Consider the following 19541-nt stretch of genomic DNA (forward strand, 5'->3'; position numbering starts at 1 on the left):
TAGTCCTGCTACTCAGGAGGCTGAGGCAGGAGAATTGCTTGAACCTGGGAGGTGGAGGTTACAGTGAGCCGAGAACACGCCACTGCATTCCAGCCTGGTAACAAAGTGAGATTCCATCTCAAAAAAAAAAAGGAAAAGAAAAAAGAAAATCCAAATTTAGAAAATCCAAATTTTTTTTTTTTTTTTTTTTTTTTTTTTGAGACGGAGTCTCGCTCTTGTTACCCAGGCTGGAGTGCAATGGCGCGATCTCGGCTCACCGCAACCTCCGCCTCCTGGGTTCAGGCAATTCTCCTGCCTCAGCCTCCTGAGTAGCTGGGATTACAGGCACGTGCCACCGTGCCCAGCTAATTTTTTTGTATTAGTAGAGACGGGGTTTCACAATGTTGACCAGGATGGTCTCGATCTCTCGACCTCGTGCTCCACCCGCCTCGGCCTCCCAAAGTGCTGGGATTACAGGCTTGAGCCACCGCGCCCGGCCGAAAATCCAAATTTAGAGTGGGAATTCAGACTCCCAGCCTTTAACATGACGACTCTAAGTGTTGTCAATTCTGCCCCAACTTTAGACTGTTATTTTGAACCATTTGTTTAGATGTCATCATTTTATTTGTTATCATATTATTTCATCATATTATTCATCATAATATGTCATCATATTATTTCAGTAATCAGTAAAATCTCATTCGCTTTCTATTTTGGCTTGAGTATCGAATTGTGAATCTGTCAAGAGAAGTCTAGTTTTTAAATGATATTCATTTGGAAGAGTGTTGCTTTCTATCTTAGCTATCGGTAAGCAGAGAGATCTCATTTAAACTAAGCAGTAACTAAGAGATTCAGTGATACAATTAAAGAGCTTGATTCTGTTTTTAAATATATGTACAAAGATGTGGATCATTATATGATAGTTATCCACTGTGTTTGTTATTTATCAATTGGAGGAAATAAACAGATTTCATAATAAAAATAAGCAATTAGCGAACATCAGCTTTTCTTCATGTTTCAGTAAACAAACCTGCCCTCTTTTGTTCTTTTAAGGGTCGTTGCCTTGTGGCACCTGGCACAGGTAGATGGCATTGGCGCTCATCCACTCCTGGCTCAGAAATCTGAATAGGAGACAGGCTGAGAAGAACAGGAAGGACAGGGCCCAGTCACCTGTGCCCTGCTGCCACTGCCATCACCGTTCCACTAACCAGACTGCTTCCTCCTTTGCAAGGTGCTTGCAAGGGAGTGAGTTCATGTTCCTTGATCTGAAAAGAACAGTTCAAAATAACAGTATTTGGCAGTAGAAAGTGGAATGGAAAGCAGTGACAGCTTCTGCATTGGAAGTCTCTTAGCTCTGCAGAAACCTCCAGATACTTAGTTGTTAGGAGTTGCAGCAGATGCTAGAAACAGCGGCTATATCTGTCTCCTGAATCCCATCTTCAAGGTCCTGTTAAAATACTATATTATCCCCTCCTGAGTCCCAAGAGCCCCCTTCCTCCCGCGTCCCCAGCAGCTAAGTCCTGCCTGATGCTGTCTCAGACAGCACTTGCTCTGTTCGCTCGTGTTTCTCACGTTCAACTTTATAGGATAGTTACGTGTGCATATGTCTCGTCTGCAGAGCCTGCCTTCAGATTCCTACACATGGAGGGGACTCGGTGATTAGGTACTGAATCAGCTGGGTCTCTGTTGTCCAGGTCTTCCAACTCATGGAGTTACCACATGCCTACTCATAGAAGATGCAGGCATGCCGAGCAAAGCGTGGCAAACTTTCAAACCCACTTTCCTTTTACAAGGATAAAAGATCTCTGAATCAACACCAGACATTTTAAATGAATTCTTGCATACTGTTTTGTTTATTCTTACAAATATCTGTTGGGCGCTAACTGGGTGCTTGACACTCCAAATACAAGAGTCCTCATTCCCAGTGAGAAATGCAAGCTCCCAGCTAAGTAAATGCTGCATGAAAAGTGCTGTAAACAGAGTTTTTAGAAAATAGTCTGAGCGCTTGAAGAAGGGAGTGGCCAGTTCCAACTGGCAGCTTATTCAGGTCATTGTTTCTCAAACTGGGGTCCCAGTTCATGGGATGAATCAAAGGGGAAGTCTTAGAGGTCAGAGTTTTAAGTGCCTGCTTAATGGTATCGGAATCAAACTGAGATTATATAAATAACTAGTGTCCTTCCCCTTCCTCTCTTGCTATTAAGAACTTTTGAACCACCCTAGACCATCAAATAGCTGTGAGTAGTGGCTTCTGCAAGACAAACTTTTTTTTTTTTTTTTTTTTAAGACTCAGTTTTGCTCTTGTCCTCCAGGCTGGAGTACAGTGGCACACAATCTTGGCTCACTGCAACCTCCGCCTCCCAGGTTGAAGTGATGCTCCTGCATCAGCCTCCTGAGTAGCTGGGATTACAGGCACCTACCACCATGCCTGGCTAATTTTTGTATTTTTAGTAGAGACAGGGTTTCACCATGTTAGCCAGGCTGGTCTCGAACTCCTGATCTCAGGTGATCTGCCTGCCTCGGCCTCCCAAAGTACTGGGATTACAGGTGTGAGCCACTGCGCCCAGCCAAACTTGGATTTTTTAAATAGGTTTCAAATGATAGAAGAGCACTTAGCAAAAATCCAAGATCAGTTCACTTAGAACAAAAGTTCTAAATGCAGCACAGGATTTGCAAAATAAAATTCTAGTTATGAATAAAACTTCATCTTAGGTTATGATGGTAAAATTCCCTCAATCCTAATATTGTCTACATTGAATCATTCGACAAAGACTTATTGACTGCCTGGTATGTACCACCTCTGTTCCAGAAATTAGGAATGCAGCCTCCAGCTCAGACAACCTCCTTTGGAGACCTGGACCAGCAAGGAGCAAGATCCAGAAGTCAGGGGGAAAGTCCGACAGCCTGGCTCTTACAGTGATATTCAGCAAACATTCAGAGACCAAACATTGAATGGCAAAGTGAGGCAGAGACATGAGATGACTTTCTGGATATTCCAGTTAAAAATTCTATTTTGGAGGGACCAGACCCAAGCTCCTTCTGGTGTGATCCAAAGAATTTAAGCCATGCTCTAAGCACTGTTTACTTTGACCATAGGTGGGGTGGCATGTTGAAAAGTGATAAGACAAAGGCAAAAATAACCATTCTTATTTTCCAGGAGAGAAATTCATCCTGGATCCTTATATTTCTGATGTGATTTAGAAACTGTAAGGCAGGGCCAGTTTTGCAAAGTGATGAGTAGGGGATCTAAGAATCAGCTTTGATAGCACATCTTAACTCAGTGAGGTTTTCCTCAAACTTGTTTCCTAATAACAGTTTACTAATTGCATTTATTCATATTAAATTATTATTTTACAGCTACCGTGTTATAATTAACAATAAACCAAATGACTTAGTAGTGCAGGTTATAACTAATGAACTTTTGTCTGTTCCACAAGAAGTTATTGAGTGCCTGCTATATGCCAGGTCCTAGAGATAACAAAGTCTGAGCTTCAGGATCAGCAAGGGCTGCAATCTAATTAATAATTCTAATATAGTGTAAGAAATACAGTCATATGTCCACTAAATGAACAGCGGGAACAGAGAGTGGTAGCTACCTCCACGGGCAAGAAGGAGTTAGGAGATCAGTTCATTTGGAAGGCTTTGTAAAGGAACGGTATGAACTGGGTTGAAAGATAAAAAGGTGAGTTGTAAAACTCATGGCCTGCTGCTGGAGAAGGGGTTCTGAGCACCGAGCGTGTGCGATTGTGTCCAAGTTGAAAGGCGCCTTGGATGTCTTCTGATTCCGTATCCCAGTCAGGAAATGCCTGCTAGGGAACATTGGTTTTCCAAGGGTGATCTGGGACATAGTTTCACATTTTCCTCCCAAAAGCAGGGATGGGGAGTGGATTTAAACTGCCTGGAAAACCTGCTCCTCATTTTTATGTATCTTATGTATTAGTCTACAAAAGTTTCGTTGGGGGAAAAAATAGCTCCGTAGCTAAAAGCTACTGGCATAGAAAGAGCCAGGGGCCCTCTGGGGTAGCCCCACATTTGTGTCCTTAGGTGGAAGAAATTGAGTTAGTGTATGAGAAAGTGATCTGTAACTGTACTGTACTGAGCACATTTGAATTATTTCTCAGTCTTTTTTTTAATGATCTCTTTGGGCCTTAGCGCCTTCATTTCCAAAATGAGGATATTTCATCCTGAAATCTCAACTCCCTGTTAGCTCTAGAATGATATGACTTTGCGGTTATCCAGCCTTCTCTTGGCTACTTCCTTTTCCATTGCTTTTGACAAGGCCCAGTATTGGAATTAGAGCATCTTGTTTTGTGAGTTATAACTAGTCGTTGGTTTCATAAATCACAGATACTGGCACACAAAGCCGAGAGTGTTTTCATTTGTAAGTGATGTACATTTCAGTTGCTAGTGATGTCTTTTTTTGTTGCTCCTGTACCCAAAGTCAAATGCATCAAATCTTGCTTTTAATGAAATATTTATGTTCTTTTGGTAGCCAGAAGTACAACTTGCTGAAGGCTTTGATGTGTTTATGCCCAAATCTCAGCTGGACTCTATACTGTCGAACTACACTCGCTCAGGAAGCCTTCTGTTTAGAAAACTGGTGTGTGCGTTTTTTGATGACAAGACTTTGGCTAACTCCTTACCCAATGGGAAGAGGAAAAGAGGACTCAATGACAACCGGAAAGGCCTAGACCAAAATATTGTGGGTGCAATAAAAGGTTGGTCTGCATCATTTCATTTTGTGGGTTCTTTGTTGAGCTTTGCCTTCATTCCATAAGGATGCAGCTGAAACTGCAGTAGGCTGACTAGTGGCCAGCTTCATTTGCCATTGGCAGTTTAGCCATTGGCATGGCTTGTGGGTGTGAGCTCTGTAATTCACCACCTCAGATACTGCTAGAATTCATTATTCAAGGTAATGTTAATATGTTAAAATAATAATTTAAGAGCCGGTTTGATCTGCTGCAGAACCAAAAAGAAGTTTTTTTTCTTAGTTGACTATTAAAATGCAGGTAATTTGTCATTTCTAACTAAGAGCTTCCTCAAAATATAACATCAGCTTAAGTTTTTAGTTATAAATGAGAATAAAACTATGATGCTTTTTTTAAAAAAAAACGATAAAGTAAAATGGTTCTCTCCAAAGTTTAGAGTTGCTTTACGAGGTTACTGCTTCTAAAGACATTTTAAATCTAAGTGACCTTACTGTGACATCAAACCCTGTACGTCCCCGCACGTGGCTGGCACGCTCTGCTCCCTCTTGTTTTGTGCCATGGAGTCATGCCAGCTCCATGCAGAGACCACCGTGGGTCTCTTCCCCTTACTTCCTTTGAGCATGCGTCTGTGTTCCACTGCGTGACGGTGGCCGCGCAGGGGCATGTGGGAGCGCCTCTGCATTCATATCCAGTGCCACATCCTAAACCTACTTCTCTTAACTGAAAATGTCCATATTCACATTCGGATGGATGTAACTTTAGGAAATAGAAGTACTTAGTTCTTACCAAAAAGAACATTAACCAAGTCTCAAATCTAAACACAACTCCATGAAAATGAAACTCTGAATCAGGCCTTGCTTAAAACTGGAATGACAGATAGGGGTGCGGTGCTTACTAGCTCAGTTCCTGCCTTGTTCAGTTGTGAAGTGGGACTGACTCAGAGGGCTTTCTCTGCCCCCTCCAGCTCCCCATTGTCTAGCAAAATGAGTAAATGAATTCAATAGTGTTTAAAGGATTCTTGAAAATCCACAATTAACTTTATAAAATAATACGGTATTTAAATGGAACTAGCAAGTACCAGGCACCCTTTGTTCATGGCCAGAAGGACATAAGCCTTCATTAACAGAGAATTTCTCATGCTCCATCAAAATTTTTTCACTTAAAGTGACAGTTGAGTTGTATTAAATATGAAAAGCTACAGAGATATCACAAACTGTGCCATTTCTGAAAAGAATGATTCAGCCTGAAGTGACACTAAAAACAACATGACAGAATTTGAAAAATGGTCAGTGATGTAAATAGGACTTCCTGAAGTGAAGAGGGGCCCTTTTCAAAATAGGAAGGTCAAGGCTACTGATGCTTTTCTGAAATACAGCCAGAAATGGTTTTAATTTCCTTTTTTTTTCCCAGGGCAGCATAATAATATTATGAAAGCATTTGGAAATTAGGGAACTGTAAATGACCATAGTCCATTTTAATGGCAGTAGAAGAGTTATCCTAATAATAGATGGTAACGAAATAGACCGTGACAAGTGGATCGATGAGGGTTTCTTCTGCCATTTTCCATCTAGACTGGACATCATGCAACAGTTTGAAAAAGTATGTTACAGGCCAGGCGCGGTCGCTCACGCCTGTAATCCCAGCACTTTGGGAGGCCGAGGTGGGTGGATCACTGAAGGTCAGGAGTTCAAGACCAGCCTGGCCAACATGGTGAAACCCTGTCTCTACTAAAAATACAAAAAATTAGTCAAGTGTGGTGGTGCACACCTGTAGTCCCAGCTACTCAGGAGGCTGAGGCAGGAGAATCGCTTGAACCTGGGAGGCGGAGGTTGCAGTGAGCTGAGATCAAACCACTGTACTCCAGCCTGGGCAACAGAGCCAGACTTCATCTCAAAAAAAAAAAAAAAAAGAAAAAGTATATTACAGATAGAGGACACACCTCATTCCCTTCACTGCTCTACTCTATAAATATGGCAATGAGGCTCTTGCTCCCAATATATAATAAAGTAGATAATTCCAATTGAAGAACTTAAAATTTCTTCATAATTAAATCAATTAAAATTCTATAACAACAACACAGTGACTTTTAAACAAATAGAAATCCCATAAGCTACCAACAACCTAAATCAACAAATAGTTTATTTATTTGCAGTGTTTATTCATAGACACGTAGACATATATTTTGATTTTGATTTTTTCCTGATTACAAAAATAATACATATTTATTTTAAAATGCAAATGATTTAAAACTGTGTAGAAAACAAAAAGGCCACCATAATCTTCTTCCAAGGTTATGGTTTACATTCTTACAGTTTTTACTCAAATGTGAACGTGGCGTCAGATTTGACTATTTTATAAGAACATTTCTTTCATTCTGGTCAACATTTCTACCTGATTAATGCTGATAATTTCTTATAAGTTTCTTAAGGGCACACTTTGTCTTAAATGTTTTTCTATTACCTGTTGTTCTTGAAAGAGCTCAGGAAATGCCACCTTAAGAAATGCTGCTTTGGTCCACAGATTATTTCAAATTGTGGGCACTTGGGGAACAGCAGATGCAGGGAGGGGCTCTCTCTGAACTCTCTTATCTGCCCAAAGACAGATCCTCCAAAAGGAACTTGGTCATGAACCCCTTCCCTGGAAGTGTCATGAACCAGGGGGAATTAACTCAGATCACTGGTGAGGGCACTGGAGGTGATACCACACCCAGAGAGACTTTGTCACAGGCTGTCACCTGTTCTTCTGAGGGCCCTTTCATCATTCCCCCAAACCATTTACTCTCCTCTAATTTGTCTACTCCATCCTCCCTCCCCTCTCCCTACAAAGAGGGTATGTAAGCTTCTAGGTCTCACTCTTCTTTCCTGTGGTTCCCCTGTGTACATGACAAATGTGTACTTTTCTCCTGTTAACTTACCTGCTATCAGTTTGTTTCATAGACTCGACTGAACCCTCAGAGGGTAGGAGGAAAGTCTTCCCTACCCTGCACACATCACTGAGAGCTCACACAGACCAGGATTTCCGTAAATGCACATGGGATGAGTGAAGAGGCATAGGTTTTTATTTTTCATCTTGACTTTGACGTTAATTTATTGACATAATGGGTCTAGTACTAAATACCCATCCTCATGTCTTCTTATAACTCATCTGGAATGACTGACATTAAAACATTGCTGTAAATTTCTACCAGATAGTAAAATGCCAATGAAAGCTAAAACATAGAAACCAAAATTGAATATAAATTTGAATACAACTCTCTTAACTTCCTAATACATTTTTTCTTAACTATATTTTCCTTAGTTAAAAGTAGGTTAACCCACATATTACAATACAAAGTGATTTTAAGAAATAGCTATTGGCCAGGCGTGGTGGCTCTCGCCTGTAATCCCAGCACTTTGGGAGGCCAAGGCAGGTGGATCACAAGGTCAAAAGATAAAGACCATCCTGGCCAACATAGTGAAACCCCATCTCTACTAAAAATACAAAAATTAGCTGGGCATGGTAGAGCATGCCTGTAATCCCAGCTACTCAGGAGGCTGAGGCAAGAGAATCACTGGAACCTGGGAGGCAGAGGTTGCAGTGAGCCAAGATTGCACCACTACACTCCAGCCTGGTGATGACAGAGTGAGACTCCATGTCAAAAAAAAAAAAAAAAAAAAGAAGTAGCTATTAATTGAAAGTCTTAGGAAATAGCTATATCCAGTTGGGGTTTTTTTGCTATTGGTAGAGATTTTTTTAAAAAAGAAATTTCCCTAACCCGAGTCTTTCAAATCTGAGTAATATGGGAAACTGATAAATGGTTTCTTTATGCATAATACTGCTGTGTCAAGGCTGTCCTTGCTGTTCTTACTGTCTACCACCCCTTGGAAACAATTTTGTAAATATTAAGTGTACAGGATTTCTTACTCAATCTTTCATAGGACAGTGTGCCAATAGTATATTAATTTGAAAAATCCTGTCATCTAGGAACATACGAAGACTGGTTAATTTTACAAAATCTCAGAAATGAAAGTAACATTAGGAGTTCAAGTGATTATTAGATTGGTTAAAACAACAATGGGAAAAAGATGAATGAAAATCTGTAAAATGCTTATAAGTAGGAACAGAAATGAACTGAAAAAAAGTTTGTTATGGGGGTTATTAACAAAGCTTTTTGTGGTGGTAATTAATATTCCCCACGACAGTATCTTGAAAATAAAATATAAGCCTCTTTTGTAGAGATTGTATTTTTTATATAATCTCATCTGTTTTATGGTGACTGACACTTAATGGTAATTCATTAAAAATTTGTTGGTAAGTATGACTCAAGGTATTGCTAATGGAAGAGCTTTTATTTTTTTATTTTTTTGTTTTTTAAGATGGAGTTTCACTCTTGTTACCCAGGCTGGAGTGCAATGGTGCGATCTCAGCTCACCGCAACCTCCGCCTCCTGGGTTCAGGCAATTCTCCTGCCTCAGCCTCCTGAGTAGCTGGGACTACAGGCACGCGCCACCATGCCCAGCTAATTGTTTGTATTTCTAGTAGAGACGGGGTTTCACCATGTTGACCAGGATGGTCTCGATCTCTTGACCTCGTGATCCACCCACCTCGGCCTCCCAAAGTGCTGGGATTATAGGCGTGAGCCACCGCACCCGGCCCTGAAAGAGTTTTTAATTAGAAACACTCACCTGAGCATTTTGAATTAATGAAGAAGAAGCAACTTATGATCTTACTAAGTAGAGTCTTAAGTTTTAGTGCTGGGGATAAAGCTTAGAATCTTGGATTTGATTTGGAGTTGGTTTTATAGCCAGAGTGGAAGTACGCTTTTCCTTACCTGCTGAGGCTAGAATTGGTCCACGTCTAGTTCTTGCTGTGATATACTTAGTAGACCATGCAGATTGACGTGGTTAGAGTTGTGTAAATATGGTAGACTATTTAAGTCTCTGAATGCTCTTCAGAAAATACAGTTGCAATAAAGCAATTTTTAGAGCCGCAGTTGTAGGATTTTTAATTCAGCTTCATAGTGATTCATTGAGAAAGTTTTATTACTATCAAACTGTCCTGGAGTCTTGAATCTTCTTGCATTCGGTGGAAATTACATCTGCATGTCAAGTGAAGGCCTTGTTGGGGGTTCTTAGTTCACTCCACTTAGCACAAACTGCTGTTCTCCTGAGAAGCCTGCACTGATGGTCTGCCTGGACAGCCACAGGTATTAGAACTTCTCTGGGAGGAACACTCCTTGGTTGATAGCCCTCCAAAAAAAAACTGCCTTCTTACAAGATTAGAATGGATGCCTGGTCACTTCTGCTGTCACGCTTTCACAGGCTCACAGGCTCTGCAGATATCACCGCGAAGCCTCTTGTTTTATTCTTGTGACTCTAGATACCTGTAGAGTCCATTTCTTATTTTATAGTATCTCTATTTCCATTAGGATTTAATTTTTAAAAAGTGAATAGCCATTTTCTATTTGATCTCACTTAGGTTTAAATCAATATGGTTGGTGTGGAATTTGCATCTGATTTATTTATTTCCTGATAGTAACTTATCTGTGTTCTTAGAACGCCTTATAAGACTAAGGCTGAAACATTAGCTTGGATTTGAGCATCCCTCCAATGCTGATTATTTTATTTCCATGTATAGGAGAGGACACTGAGACTATGAGAAGTTAAATAAACCCATTTAATTTAAACAACTAGTAAGTGGTGGAATCAGGACTTAACCCGAGGACTGTCTGACTCCAAAGCCATATTCCAGCACCCTAAACACTTGAGTCTTTCTAAAAGGAGTATTTGAAAAGAAAGATGTCCCACTTTTTAATTTCTATCTTAAACTTTAGCATTTTGGATTCTTTATAAATTCCACTAGGACATACGAATGATTTCAGGTGACCAGTTACTTGTTCATGCAAAGCATATTCAAAGTGATTTTCTGGTTAAAATATAGCTGGACATCAATTTCTTTACTAGTGTCAGGGCAGGTCTTTTCTTAAAGATAGTGAGAATCAGCCCCATTGTGTGTGGGAGGAAAAAAGAAGTCTGATCCCTTCCATCAAGAAAGAGATACTTCTGAGACCCTTCAGTACATAAAACCACAAGGAAAGAGCTTGGGAGTAAACACTTCATATACCTTGTGTTCCAAAGTTGTATGTAAATCAAATTCTAGTTTAGATGTTTGGCAATCAGAACCAATTGACGAATGCGGAAGGGAAGCATTCATCAATTGGTTCTGATTGCCAAACATTTAAACTAGCTTTGGGAAGATGATTAATCACCTGTTAATTTACCTTCATATTTTTACATATCAGATCTGCTTAAAACAAGATATGTTTACCTAATACATAACATCAGTATAATTACATCAGAAATACTGTTTGCCTCTTGGCTGCGTTTGTAACTCTCACCTAGTTGTTGTTGTAGTTGGTATTTTCTCACAATTTATGAAGGCCCAGTGACAAGGAGGTCATGTTGAATCTCGGCTGTTCTCTATCTGTAGCCGTCTATTTCCAGCCCCTTCCATGGTGGTTCTCATATGTTAGTGTGCATCAGAATTTCCTGGGGTGTTGGTTCGAAATTCAGACTTATGGGTCCTACGCTCAGAGATAGAGTCAGTGGATTTAGGATAGTCCGAGAAGCCACATTTTGAACACACAGCCGCAGGGGATTCCGATTGCTTTCAGATGCCACTTGGAGCAGCAGCACAGTCAGAGCTCCCGAGTCCAACAGCGGTAACAGGTATCGATCCGAGTCTAACAGCGATGACGGGTATCAGCCCCGAGTCTAACAGCGATGACAGGTGTCAGCCCTGAGTCTAACAGCGATGACGGGTATCAGCCCCGAGTCTAACAGCGATGATGATGTCAGCCCCGAGTCTAACAGCAATGACAGGTGTCAATCCCGAATCTAACAGTGATGATGTCAGCCCCGAGTCTAACAGCAGTGACGGGCGTCAATCCCGAATCTAACAGTGGTGATGATATCAGCCCCTAGACTAACAGCGATGACGGGTGTCAGCCCCGAGTCTAACAGCGATGATGGGTGTCAATCCCAAATCTAACAGTGATTATGATATCGGCCCGGAGTCTAACAGCGATGATGAGTACTGACCCTGAGTCTTAAGAGCAATGACATGTATCGACCCCAATTCTAACAGCAATGATGGGGATGACATGGGTTTCAACTATACACAACAGCCCCAATGAAGCTTGGGCTCCTTCAGCTGTTTCTCACCAGCACCTAGTCTTCTAAAGGCTGTTCCACCCCTTTCCTGGAATCAGTGAGAAGGAAGGTAGCCTTGTCTCAGCTGCCGTCATTCTTTGAATATTGGGGGTTTAAAATTCTTTTTTTGTGTTGTATGACACAAGGGTCCTGATTTCAGACATGGCTACAGTGCCTCACCAGGACTAGCGGGAATAGCTGCCCACTTCACCAAGGTGGAAGAAGGCGTTTCCAGACTCCAGCGGAGATCTCGCTTATGGATCCCTAAACAAATGCCATTTCATTTTCCATACAACCTTGTCATGACAGTCTTGAAGAAAATGTAGAATCCAGCCTGGCGCGGTAGCTCACACCTGTAATCCCAGCACTTTGGGAGGCCGAGGCGGGCAGATCACAAGGTCAAGAGATCAAGACCATCCTGGCCAACGTAGTGAAACACCGTCTCTACTAAAGATACAAAAATTAGCTGGGCCTATGTGGTGCACACCTGTAGTCCCAGCTACTCAGGAGGCTGAGACAGAAGAATCACTTGAACCTGGGAGGTGGAGGTTGCAGTGAGCTGAGATCACACCACTGCACTCCAGCCTGGCGACAGAATGAGACTTCATCTCAAAAAAAAAAAAAGAAAAAGAAAAGAAAATGTAGAATCCCTTCTTGGCAAGCTCTTGGCCAAGGTCTCCTTGACTGTGTATTTGAAGCGCTTGTTCAGCTGACTTTTCCCCGAACTGTGTGTTACAGAAGACACCATCTTTGCTGCTTTTTAGATACTGGAGTAAGTCATGAGAACCCCAGAACCTTTGCAATATTTTCATTGATAGCATAAACCTAGAAATCATCAGCAGGCATGAAATTTCTGCTAACAACATACTTAGTGCCCCGAGCCAGTGACTAAGGCATGGCCCTGATGTTAAGGAATGTGCAGTCTAGTAAGACATATCAGTGATGACCCCTAACAGAGCCATGCTCCAAGACAAAATAGAATAAATGACAGATACCTATTACATGGCATGGGGAGAAGGAAGCACAGAGGTTGTAATCTCAGTAGGGGAAGACCTCACAGAATAGATGATGTCTGAACTAGGCCTTGATTGAAGAGAAGTATATCAAATGCAGAGAGAATGGAAAAGATTAACTACAGAACATGTTTAATGAAGCTTAAATTCAATAAAACATCGGGTGAAAGCATTTTGCTTCCAGAACTGTTTAAGGCTCACTCTCATTGGTGGACCTTAAGTCCTCAGCAACCTGTTTACCTTCATGTGTTTGACTTCATGAATATAATGCCAGTGAAATGGACTCAGAGATAATTTACCTCCAAGCATTTGAGCCAGAGCTGTGCTGCTTAAAGTTTAAAGTTGCTTCTTCTTATTATTATTTTCATTATTATTATTTGAGACAGAGTATTGCTCTGTCGCCCAGGCTAGAGTGCAGTGGTGCGATCTCAGCTCACTGCAATCTCCGCCTCCCGGGTTCAAGCGATTCTCCTGCCTCAACCTCCCCAGTAGCTGGGATTTCAGGCACATGCCGCCACTACCACACTCGGCTAATTTTTGTATTTTTAGTAGAGTCAGGTTTCACCATGTTGGCCAGGCTGGTCTCGATCTCCTGACCTTGTGATCTGCCCGCCGTGGCCCCCCAAAGTGCTGGGATTACCGGCATGAGTCACCACACCCAGCCCAAAGTTGCTTCTTTTTTTTTTAATTGCATTTTAGGTTTGGGGGTACATGTGAAGAACATGTAAGATTGTTGCATAGGTACACACATGGCAGTGTGGTTTGCTGCCTCAAAGTTGCTTCTTAAAGCTACCTCGGCCCCATCCCAGACCTGATGAATTCAGATCCCTGGGGCTGGGGCCACAGTGAGTCTACTCTTCACCACTCCTTCATCACCGTAAGCTCAAAAAAGGGATCTTATCTTCCTCGAAACGATGAATTCATATGTTTACTGCATCAGGAGCAAAAATGGAAATGTGGAGAAACTTGTTAAGAAGGGCGTGGCTTTTATTGATCTTTCTTCAGCCTGTCACATAATGGGCAGGAACCAGTTGTGGATTCACCAGCAAGGATTCAACTGCAACTCCCAGTTACTGAATTCTTACAAAACCTGCCTTTTAACACCACCACTAGGACTGACAAAAACAGCCTCCTGTCAGAAGAGATGAGTTTCTGGAGCATAAACAGGGCCTCTACAGTAGAATGTGCACCACACCACACTGTGGGCACCACTGCCGCTGCTGACACTGGATTTCATATTTATTGTGACAGTTTCCCTGCAGGTGAAAGTACAGTGTCCTGAGGAAAGACACCTTTCCAATCTCAACAGTGGCTCCATATGGGTTAGCTGTGGCCTTGAAAATAGAAAGCAGTGTTTTCTGCACAGCCCGTCTCTTTTCTATTTAACTCGCTGAATTGTTTGGCTCATCAAAAATGCTCACCAGCATCCTCTAATGCCACGTCCTCCTATTTTCTCTCCCCTTGTGGGGAAGCAGAATAAGTTCAGAATCAGTCAGATCGCATTCCTTTTCTTCTGGACGTACGGTTGGTGCCAGTCATCTAGCAAATGTTTTATTTCAGTTCTGTAACAAGTATTGACTATCTCCTACAAGGTACTCATCAGAAATCTGAAAGACTGAGGAATTGGTATTTGCTAGTATTTCTGCCCTAAAGGTGCATTGCAATTGATCATGGAATACTCAAAAAAAAAAAAAAAAAAAAAAAAAAAAAACTGAGAGTATATGCAAAACCCCTTAAAACTAAGAGTGTAAGAAAATCCCTTAGAAATCCATAACCTTCATTTAAAATGGAACTGAAAGCTGCCATCGATTTTGGCTGCCTGTCAGACATTTTTGTGTAAGAATGAAGCACGGCTTTACCTATCTGTGAAAAACAGGCTTAGCAGAGAGAGGTGCCCGTTTTCGGAATTAATCGGGTCTTCCCACTGGCTGCTGCCTCCAGTCAAGTCTTCTGCTGTATGGACTGTGTTTCCAAGTTGTGTTTCTTGCATCTTGCTCTTGGTTAGATTTTGACATCTCTCCATGGTCAGCTCATAGTGTTTCTCAGAAACCCTTTTATACTCAACCCTAGCATCCTCCCATCAGCCCTGCCCCTTGATCACAGAGTAAATTCAATATTTGTTATTTTAAGTACCTTCCTCCTGACACCGCTTCATCACCACACATACCATTTTGAATCCACTTAGCCAGGTATGGCTACCTGGGAGGGCCAATCCCAATTAGAAAGGAAGCCAGGACAGTGGAGACCAGGACGTATGGGACATTCAAGTTTACTGCGGGGCATGGGGCCTGTGCTGGCCTCTTTCTGAAGAGTCAGCAGTAGCCCTGCTTACCCACACAGCAGTCACCTTCGTGGTGGCGTGGGCCAGCTAACACAGATACCTCCTCTCGACTACACTATTTTTAGCAGAGGCGTCAACTCACTCTTCAAGTTCGAAAGCTCAGAAATACCGTGAATCCTTTTGTTTGTTTGTTTCTGCAACTAACCCTCGTTAATTACCTGACCCTGTCAACTGTTTCTCCCTCCTCTCTCATTCAGTGCCCTTTGGCTTCTTTGACACCATCCTGGTCCAGCTGTGCATCGCTCTGTCCTTGAAATTCTGCAAACACACTCTTGAAATGTCCTCCTTTGCCCTCCTTTCTCCTTCCAGTTCACACTGTATCCTAACAGCTTGTAACACCCATGAAACCAAATCTCGTGACGTCGTTTTCCTATTTACCTCCTCCTGGCCTATTAAACCTGAAGTCTGGCCTCTTCCAAACCCTCCACAACTTTAATTTCTCTCTCATTGCGAACATATTTCCTGATGTGTCCTCCCAGGTGAACAAGCCCAGCACCGACGCTGTTCCTCAAGCACCACTCGTTCATTCTGGACTTCATGTGATGATGTTCTCTGCAGGGTCGTGGTGCCCTTCTCTCCTCTCTCTATAGACAAGTCTGACTCGTTCTTCCTGGTGTTGCCCAAGTCTCATCCCCTGCACCCTGAGACTTTTTCAGATACCCTAACCTGTACTGATTGCTCCTATCTCTGAGTGCCAGTAGTGCTTACTGCCTCTAGACGGCTGAGCAGTGCATTTCAGATGCCCTAACCTGTACCGATTGCTCCTTTCTCTGAGTGCCGGTAGTGCTTACTGCCTCCAGACGGCTTAGCAGTGCATCTTAACTCTCTGCCTGGCTACTGGTGGCCTCTGTGGAAGATGAGCATGTCATTTACTGCGCACACTGGGACACTCTTGAGAGTCAATATGGTGCTGTTAATTATCTCATAGGGAAAACAGGCGCTTTAAACTTGAACTTTCCTGGGCAGAACAGGATATATGGTCATGCTGTTTATATTAGGGCATCTTGTCTTCCGAACAAGACTATAAGCTCCTGTGGGCAGAGATCATGTTTTATGTTTGCTTTGTATGTTCCTTGTCCCGTGAAACAGCACCACTCACATAACTAATGATCAGTAAATATAGGAAGGAAGGAAAGAGGGAAGGAAGAAATCAGACAGTCAATTTATCTTCTGTGAAAAAGATGGTTTCATATAAATCAAAACAGTGCTCCCACATTGGATGTGTACAGGGCATGAATAACAAGATAACTACACAACTTCTCCATGACAATTTGGAAAAGGGCAGCTGAAATCCAAGGAGGCAGAATATAAATTTGAAGATTAGAAGAAACAGCAGCAACAGACAGATCAAATGGCGTATAGGAATTAAGGGTAGTTTGGACTAAATCAAGGTTAAAGAAAATAAAAAAAGGAAAAAGGAATTAAGGGTAATGTAATCTTGTTGATCAAAACATCAGGGTAATCTAAACTAAAAACCCTTAAGTTTCTATTCAGTGAGGGCTCTGAAAGCACTGATCATTGTTAAATATCAAAGAGAAACCTCCGCAGTACGCGACATGGAAAGTGTAGTTTGTCATGCTTTCGTTCACACTAGAGAGGAATCATCCTCAAGAGATGAAGTATAATCATTTTATTGTGGGCTTTTGGTTTAAATAGACCTAATAATGTTATCATTTTATAACGTATCATAGTTAGGCTCGATGTGCTGTTTCCCAGTCCTCCTACCTGAAGACCTCTTGACAAATCCATATCCTTTCCCTCCAGGAATATTTTAGCCTTTGTCTTAGCAGCTTGGTGCCTGAAAGAGAGAGGATCAGATAAAAGTCTGAGAACTCCTGTCAGCCTCAGAATGCGAACCCCAAATTTTCCTACAGGTGATCTCAGTGAAAACGGAGTTGCCACCGTGTAAAAAAGAACAGGAAATTAAATCATACCTCTGCTGCACGGACCCTGTCCTAACGCCCCCACATCTTCCCCCAATGTCCACGGTGGGACAGTGCATAGATCTCCACTGATGGGCGAGAACCCCATCCCGCGCCTGCCTTCCCAGCCCCTCACCCTTTCTTTTCCCAGCCTCTGTCATCTCTGGGTTGGGGTCTGACCTGAGCCTCCTGGCGCTAGAGGCGTTCATTCCAGACCTCCTGGCAAGGGGGTAAACTCAGTGCCTCTTGGAATGACTTTGAAGTTCATATACTGAGAAACCCTACCTTTAAAAACACAAAAACTCATGACTGTCTCCTCATTCATTTATCTCAAGAACAGTCAAGCCCAGTGACATTGTGTGGAGGGAACGCATGTGTTTTCTGCCACTTGCCTAAGGTCCCTGAGCTGGTGATTCCCAGTCTTTTAAATTTCATGTTGCTTGAGCCTCAGTGTTCTATTCTATACAATAAATAAACGAGTTGTACAAACATAAGGCATCTTCCAAGTAGAATTTCTATAAATCTATAATTTTTTTTTTTTACACAGTTTCTCACAGTGTCACCCAGGCTGGAGTGCAGTAGTGTGATCTTAGCTCACTGCAACTTCCGCCTTCCAGGCTCAAGCAATTCTCCTGCCTCAGCCTCCAGAGTAGTTGGAACTATAGGTTTGCACCACCGCGCCCAGCTAATTTTGTATTTTTAATAGAGACAGGGTTTCGCCATGTCGGCCAGGCTGGTCTCGAACTCCTGATCTCAGGTGATCCGCCTGCCTCAGCCTCACAAAGTGCTGGGATTACAGGCATGAGCCACTGTGCCGGGCCTATTAAATCCATAATTTTGAAACTTTTTTTTTGCTACAAAAAAATGGATTAAACAAATGTCATTACACTAAAGCTTATTATTACCCAGATCTTAATACTTAACAAATAGGACTTACTCCATCGAAATACACCAACCATGTTAAACAAAGGCGTTGCACAGCTCACCAAAGGGAAGTCCGTCTTCCCAACAGTTGTATTATAAATAGGTGCCTCCTTAAACTGATGGAAATTAAAATTAACCTTGTTTAATTTGAGAAACACTATCAGCACTTTTGGGCACTTCCTTCTGGACAGAAATGTCATTGTAGCAAAACTGAATGAAGGAAGACAAGGGATATTGTCTACCCACCTCCCACCAGGCCACCACACACACACACACACACACACACACACACGAGAGAGAGGGAGAGACAGCTCTGGCCTCAAATCAGTGAGAATCACTGGAATTGAACAAAGCTCCTCAAGCCTCAGAGCCCCAGCAGTGTGGAGATAATGAAGGGAACATCATGGGATATAGATTCACTCCTCACTGCCTTTCAGGCTCTTGAACCATCACTTTCTCTAGGAAAAATAAAAAAGTGTAGCTTGACTCACTTTTAAAGTCTCCAGTTAAAATAATAATAATAAATGTCTCCAGGTCAGAGATTCTGTGGTTCAGAGATGGTAGCCCAAATTCTCAGAAGTAAACCTAAAGAACCAGGTAAATATGGCTTGGAATGAATTGTATGGATATCTAGGGCCCTTTTCATAATAATTCAACCAACTGAAAATAACAGCCCCATACCGTAGCAGTCAGCACTAAGTGTGAGGCGGTTCTCATGGCCAGCTTTTGCAGTCCTTGACTTTTAGGTCTGTATATCTGACTGCCCTGCACGCCTGCTCCTGCTAAAGTCTCACATCTATAAGTCACTGGGATATTCTCATTTCATCAGTAAATACCTTCTCTGTAATACTTTACTTCCTTAATTTAAAGGTATCATTTTTAGGTGCATTAGTTGATGAACTGTGCTAAACTCTTACTGTCAGACCAAATCTGGAATGAACTTCAGGGCTCAGTATATTTTGAGACCTCTGGCTATTTACTGAAGAAATGCTTCCTTCAGTTCCTTTAAGTTGAGTAACAGACCAGAGAAAAAACGTTCTCAGATTTATTCTTTCACAAACCATACATTCATACCTACCTATTATGTGCCAACAGTGAACGGAAGACTTGATCTCTGCCCTGGCTTTGAGCTTGCAGTCTTGATGAACACTGGACATTGTTATTTTTAAAATCACTGGTTAACAAACTCAGGCAGGCCTTATCTGGGAAGGTCACCTCTCAGTTGAGACCTGAACGATGAGATGTACTGATGTCTTCTCTGTTTTTCCCTGAAGGCAAATTACTGAGTCTTCTCCCAGCTCCCTTTTAAAGATAGCTTTTGGTGCTTATCCCAAAAGAGAGTGTGCGTAAGGAGTGTAACTGAAATCTAGTCAGCATTGATATTTCTGTGGCATAGCCCTAGGAGAAATTATCTGATTTGTTCAGGCTGAAGAATGACATTTGTCCCCATTAGCAGTAGTCTGTAG

At 42.0% G+C, this 19541-nt stretch overlaps 1 protein-coding gene across 7 annotated transcripts in view; it reads left to right on the forward strand.

The window, feature by feature from the left end:
* Positions 1-19541, forward strand: part of BEND7 (BEN domain containing 7) — a 90643-nt gene that overhangs the window by 46628 nt on the left and 24474 nt on the right. For all 7 annotated transcript variants that reach the window (XM_021675679.2, XM_021675676.2, XM_021675674.2 and 4 more), the window contains one exon: positions 4469-4694. In XM_021675679.2, coding sequence (XP_021531354.2) covers positions 4469-4694 — 226 coding nt within the window. The remainder of the gene's footprint in view (positions 1-4468; positions 4695-19541) is intronic.

The sequence above is a fragment of the Aotus nancymaae genome, unplaced genomic scaffold (genome assembly GCF_030222135.1).
Source record: "Aotus nancymaae isolate 86718 unplaced genomic scaffold, 86718_ANA_hifiasm-v0.15.2.pri h1tg000077l, whole genome shotgun sequence".
Classification (NCBI taxonomy): Eukaryota; Metazoa; Chordata; class Mammalia; order Primates; family Aotidae; genus Aotus; species Aotus nancymaae.